The sequence below is a fragment of the Raphanus sativus genome, unplaced genomic scaffold (assembly GCF_000801105.2).
Source record: "Raphanus sativus cultivar WK10039 unplaced genomic scaffold, ASM80110v3 Scaffold4646, whole genome shotgun sequence".
Taxonomy (NCBI): domain Eukaryota; kingdom Viridiplantae; phylum Streptophyta; class Magnoliopsida; order Brassicales; family Brassicaceae; genus Raphanus; species Raphanus sativus.
The window spans coordinates 272-6,382 of NW_026619948.1; the positions used below are offsets into that span (position 1 = coordinate 272).

General features: G+C 37.2%; 2 protein-coding genes across 2 annotated transcripts; one reads left to right on the plus strand and one right to left on the minus strand.

Moving 5' to 3' along the window:
• Positions 1-3,545: 3,545 nt before the first annotated feature.
• LOC130507498 (uncharacterized) lies at positions 3,546-4,345 on the minus strand. Its single transcript, XM_057002206.1, has 6 exons — positions 4,326-4,345; positions 4,184-4,211; positions 4,036-4,084; positions 3,847-3,963; positions 3,689-3,770; positions 3,546-3,594 (listed from the first exon to the last, which is right to left on the minus strand). The coding sequence occupies exons 1-6, from the start codon at positions 4,343-4,345 to the stop codon at positions 3,546-3,548; spliced, it is 345 nt and encodes a 114-aa protein (XP_056858186.1).
• A 77-nt stretch (positions 4,346-4,422) lies between these two features.
• On the plus strand, positions 4,423-5,697 carry LOC108815318 (pentatricopeptide repeat-containing protein At1g29710, mitochondrial-like). The gene has a single exon (XM_018587959.1). It carries the CDS (start codon positions 4,423-4,425, stop codon positions 5,695-5,697), a length of 1,275 nt encoding a protein of 424 aa, XP_018443461.1.
• The last annotated feature ends 414 nt before the right edge of the window (positions 5,698-6,111 follow it).

The following is a 6,111-nucleotide window of genomic DNA, read 5'->3' on the forward strand; positions in this document are numbered from 1 at the left end:
TTTAAATAATTACATGTTTTCAATTTAAATACTAACTAATACACAAATATTTAAACAAATAATGAAAAGACACAATTTTTAACAAAAAATAAAATTTCTATAAAAATTCATAACTTTTCAACGGATTCCTATTATTAATAGATGTTTAATTCATTCGAACAAAAGAACCATTTGTACGATGAAGAAGCTTCAAAAAGCTTAGTGTTTCTAGCATTTAAATATATTAAAAAACTTCTAATACAGTAGTATCTTGTGGTAAAGCAAAGACTCAGCCCATACTCATAGAAATGTGTACTTCCCCGAGGAGATACGGTTATGAACCATCTTGTCCACATGTGTGACCAGCTTTGCGGCTGGAAGCGGCTGTTCTCCATGAGTTCTGGAGTTGCGTTCTCTCCACAAAGAGTAAAGAGCAGCAAGACTTGCTCAATTATGAACTATAGATTGTAATATATATTTTTATATAAAATGAGCTCCAGTGTAATATTACATGAGTTCTTTACCGGAGTAATAATTAATAAATATGTAAATATTTAATATTGTAGCACCTACTTTTCCAATTCTACGGTGGTCGTAGACTATCAATACTCCCCTTTCACCTTGTTCCGGTCCATTATTTTTGGATATCCTAAGCGAATATTTTTGTAAGGAAATAATTCATATTAGATATTTTTTAGTTTCTTGATTTCAAAGTACTGAAATCGATTTATGTAATGTCAACAGCATTATATATTTTAATTATGTTTTATCTGATATTGTATATATTTATTTATAATATAGATCACGTTAAAGTTTTATAAACTAATCCAATTTCATCAATGATTGGCAAACATGATTTTACGAAATTAACTACATAGAAATATTAGTGAATGTTATAAACATTTCTCTACGTAGTCAATCAAAATTTTGGTAAAATAAATTGTTCATACAATTTTATATTTAATAATAATAATAAGAATACAAATTCTTACAAATATTATTATTGTCAAAATAATTACAAACTATATTTATATACAAATATTAACAAAATTTTTAATATGACAAAACTAAAGAAAAATATGCCCTCTAGAACTGGATGCCTTGAGCGGTTGGTTGGGTGACACTCTGGAATTAGCTTCGACAATGCCCCTCGTGATTGCCTTGTTTGGTCTTTTGGTGACATCTGCTTTCCTAGGTGATATTCGTTAATTACATCCTTTTTTGACGTGCATGGACTCACAGGTGCCTGCAACATCCGTTGATTTTCCTTTTCATTATTGCACATCATCACGTTTAAGGGCACTTGTGATCTGAGCAAATATGGATCTCCATTCTCAACGCTGTCTTCACCATTCCCTGTCTCTACCAACATTATTTTCAGATCTTTACCCGAACACTGATGGCCCTTATCATCTTTGGCACCGCATCGATAACAGATTCCCTTGGCTTTCTTCTCTTCAACCTCTTTGAATGTCATTGTATGAACCAAAGATGGTGAATACTTGTCTCTTAGAATAGCTATGTTTTTATTCTCGATCTTCTGCGCCATCTCCTTTAGTCGTGACAGCCCAGTAGAGCAAAATAGCTTGACTTCTTCAGCAATTTCTGGTTTTAGACCATTTAAGAAAGCTTCCTCCAAAAACTCTTGTGGTAGTTCTTGTGATGTTGCTGTTATTTCTTCAAACTGTCGACGGTACTCTGCTACTAGCTTGATCTGCTTCAGATTCATCAAACGAGTGTAGGGAGATCCTCTCTGTCCACTCCCAAAGCGCAAGAACAGCCTTTGTTTGAAGTCCCCCCATGTCAACATTCGCTGTTGAGATTCTTCACTTAGAAACCAAATCAAAGCCTCTCCGGACATACTATAACACGCTGTCTCCTTCTTTTCTTCTTCAGTAGAGCTGTAAAAAAGGAAGTACCTTTCAGCTTCTAACACCCACCCTTCGGGGTTTTCTCCCGTGAACACAGAGATATCCACCTGACGGGTTGGAGCTTCTCTCCTCTTGAGAAAAGTGTTCCCTTCAGATGCTTTTGAAGTATGTCTGTCTGGTTCCACACACGTTTTCTTCGCTGCCGTTTTACTAGTCTCATCTTCTTCTTGATTCTTGTTCATGATCAATGCTACTTTACCATTAAGTATTTCAATGGCTCGCATCACCTCCATCAACGTCGGCTCCGTAGAAACATGTTCGTTTGAAGACGTGTGCTTCTCTTTGTGTTCGAGACCCAATTGCGGTTCTCCCGCTGTCATGCTTCGTCGGTTCATCACCTTGGTTACGTTAGTTATTCGAGAAACTGTAAAACTTCAATTCGTTTATTTGAGGAAACAACAATTACTTTTCTTTGATCTCTTAGTGGATGATCTTGTTAGAATCAAAGGTCTGATCCTTATATAGGAGTAATCTTTGGTATGTAAGCGTTACATAAAAGGAAATTTTAGTAATAAGGAAAGTGATAATAGTTGTCCAAAAACAAAAGGAAAGTAAATGCCACACTTTCCTTTTTTCTTCTGAGACTGTACACGTGTACAATCCTCAAAGTTTGTGGACCCCATTTATTGTTTGGTTTATTTTAAGTTTGACATGCTTCTGGTTTTGTCCGGTCTAATATAATTGTAGTTTAATCTGATTGTGGCTTTCGCGTTTGGTTTAATTTTTTTTTTTGTCAACTACGTTTGGTTTCATTAATGATTAAAACGTTGCGTTTTGGTTTTCATCGATTAGGGCTTCGGTGTTGTCTTAATGGGCCTTATTGCAACAAACTACGAGAAAGGGAAGATGAAGCCAGAGAATCCGGGATACTATGCAGCTGCTGGTTCGTGGAATAAGCTTTTCCTTAAGTGAGCACATGCACGAGGGACTAAGGTGAGTGAAAAAGGGCTCCTAGGAGTGCTTGGATTGACCACAGGCTCTGTGTTTGCACTGTTCTCTGTTGGTAGACACATCATAGCCCTCAAGCATGTTATTCACATCCTCTGTTAGATGGGAGACTGAATCAGCTGATGAGAGATGCTACTATCAATGAGGAGCAAAGTTCAGATGACGAACTTCAAGAAGTAGGATGAAGGTTACACTCGAGCAGTGGCGAATGTAGAATAATATTTTGGTGGGGGCAATTATATATAAACTTTAAAAATATAGTTAGAAAATGTTATTTAGTATAAGTTAAATAGGTAAAATTTAGGTATATTTAACAAATTCAATTTCTTTTGAGGGACATTTGCTACCACCCTGGGCAACGTAGATTCGCCAGTGCACTCGAGGATCTTATTCATATGACCCGAGGATGATTAACTATAGCTCTATTTAGTCAAATAATACACATTCTATATACGCCTATCACAAGACCGAAAACAATTTGTATAAACACATGACAGACTTCTACTTGGAGAGTAGAACCACCGTATGGTACTACTAGTATATATCTTTTCCTGCCATTAACACAATGGCAACTTATATTTGCAAGGTGATTCACTTTATCAAGCAGTAGGAGCTTTATAATAATATGCATATAACCTTGCAATGTCAAATGCATCCAACACAATCGGAATTAAGTAGTAGCTGATGTCATACCAGAACTGTGTCGATTGCAGGCTCAACGCAGTCCCTTCCATATCTGCAGACAAAACCAAGAACTCATGTGTCCCTCCCGATAAGACAAATTGGCATTGTAAAGCAGTGTCGTTGTGTAGAGAAGAGAGTGTGCTTACACAATCTGTCTCTTGCCATCAGTAACCTCAAGCCGGTAAAAGCTGCAACCTTTACTAAACGGGAAGTTCTTGCCTTTCCATTCTGTTTGAGAATTTATCATTACAACAACATAGGCTTTGCGTTTTATGTCATAAAGAACCTATCTTTAGAAACTAACCTAAATGCCACGAAACTCCAACAGCTGACGACTCCTCTTTAGAAATGTCATCGATCAGGAACTGCAGATCCGTGCTTGTTGCTTCGATGAACTTCCCGAAGAACTCTAGAATTGCATGTATCAATGGTGTTAACGAGATTAGGGCAAGAAATAAGAGAGAGAGAGAGAGAGTAGCTCATTGGTTGACCGTTTGGCCAACGAAAGGGGAAGAGAAGAGGAGATCCTCGTAGGCGCAGTCCTGAGCATAAAAGAGGGGTTTGGTATGATTGGTAAAAGAGTCGATTCTCTCCTCTTCCTTTAGTTAGATGACATATATTGATATATGTCTTTCACTCACCAGAAAAGTTGTCACAAGTAGAATGTGGCTTGAGATGAAATAGCAAAGTCATAAAGTGTCTTAAAGTGTTAAAAGGGTAAAAAAATCATTACCGATTGGGAAATTATAGCCACTTTTGGTAGTATGTGTTAAAAAAAGCCACTTTTGGTAATAAAATATCATCGTATCCAAGTGCGAACTCTTATTTTAGGTTATTCGGCTCTGACAGTTTTTGCCGGCAGACGTCTTTGACCAGCGTAATGGTGCTCTTATGGTGCGGAAAACTCAAACTTTCAAAACCCTACCTAGCGTTGGCAACGCAGACAGGAAGCCGCTGGTTCAGTTCACATGGAGCCCTCTCTCATCATCATCATCATCATCATAGCCTGACAAGCAATGGCACCACGAAGATCATCACTAGGCTTGAACAACACGTAACCTGGCACACATGGACTCAAAATCCAATCGTAGGGCAAAACAGAACAGTTTCTTCAATTACTGGTCAGGATTTTTCTGTTCAGAAATTCGATGAGTTTTGCAAGGATGGTAATTTTAGAGAAGCTATAGAGGTTCTACTTTCCTTGCAGGATCGTGGTTACGCTATTGGTCTGAGTAGACTTTTAAGGTTAGCGAAACTACGTGATAAACCAGAAGCTATAGAAGAAGCAAAGTTTGTCAAGCTGTTCCACGATATGTCTGTGAAGAATCCGGAGACTTGGTGTGTTATGATGAGGTGTTTAGTCAGCAACGGTTATGGTGACGAAGCCATCGGTTTATTCACTCGTTTCAAACAAGAAGGAAACAAACCTGATGGAGAGATATTCAAACAAGTCTTCTCTGCCTATACTTTGACCGGAGATGTTAAGAATGGATTACTACAGTTTGAAGCCATGCAAAGAGACTATGGAATCAAACCTTCCATGGAACATTACAATAGTGTTACCAAAATGCTGGCAACTTCTGGTCACTTGGACGAGGCACTGAGCTTTGTGGAGAAAATGCCAGTGGAGCCGAGTGTTGACGTGTGGGAAACGCTAATGAATTTTTCTAGGGTTCATGGAGATGTGGAGCTTGGAGATAGATGTGCTGAGATGGTTGATAAGTTAGATGCCACCAGATTAGACGAAGCGTCAAGTGCAGGTCTTGTAGCAAATGTGAACTATATATATAGAACAAAAGATACTTCACATCCAGAAACGGATATGATCTACGAGACACTAAAGAGTCTGCACTTACAAATGCTAGAAATGGGTTATGTTCCTAGCACTAAAGAGTGGCGTAACGAACTCGTGGAGAAAGCGAATAGGGAAGAATGGACTTTTGGATACAAAGAGGAAGTCGCGGTTGTTAAGAAGCTTCTTGACTCGAGGCCTCGATCTCCGGTCACTGTGATAAGTAATTTTCGCATTTGCCTAGATTGCCACGATGCATTGAAGTTTATGTCAAAGATAACTGGCAGAGAGCTGATTAAGCGAGATTCAAAGAGATTTCACCGCTTCAGTAAAGGCATCTGCTCGTGCAACGATTACTGGTGAGCTGACTGATAGTTTTCTCTACTTAGATGTTTTATTTAATTATAAAACAAGTTGAGATCAAGAGTATCGACATTTGTTTTCCAAATCATTTAATACTAGAATAAGATATGCGCAAATATATATGAAAATTATTTTAAAAATATTATATAAAAATTATATTTTTGATAGAATTAATATTTTGGCACTTAAACAATTTTTTTTGTTAATTACATAATTTGTTTATTGATGAGCTGATTTCACTTTTAAAAATATTTTAGGTCAAAAAATCACTCATCGCACAAGAACCTAACGTTTAAGTCAAAGAATCTCAGGTCTATTATTTGGTTACAATGAAACTACGCAAGCTCGATTTTATATCATGATTTAGCAATTTAAAAGTTAATTATGTTTATAAGAAGTTTACGATCACGTGTC

Excerpts from the sequence above, each read along its gene's own strand:
- LOC130507498 (XM_057002206.1), bottom strand. The coding sequence starts at position 4,345 with ATGATATTTTATTACCAAAA. Across the intron at positions 4,085-4,183 it reads TACTTGTGACAACTTTTCTG|GACTGCGCCTACGAGGATCT; the intron begins GTGAGTGAAAGA and ends TTTTATGCTCAG. Across the intron at positions 3,771-3,846 it reads TGGAGTTTCGTGGCATTTAG|AATGGAAAGGCAAGAACTTC; the intron begins GTTAGTTTCTAA and ends ATTCTCAAACAG.
- LOC108815318 (XM_018587959.1), top strand. The coding sequence starts at position 4,423 with ATGGTGCTCTTATGGTGCGGAAAACTCAAACTTTCAAAACCCTACCTA.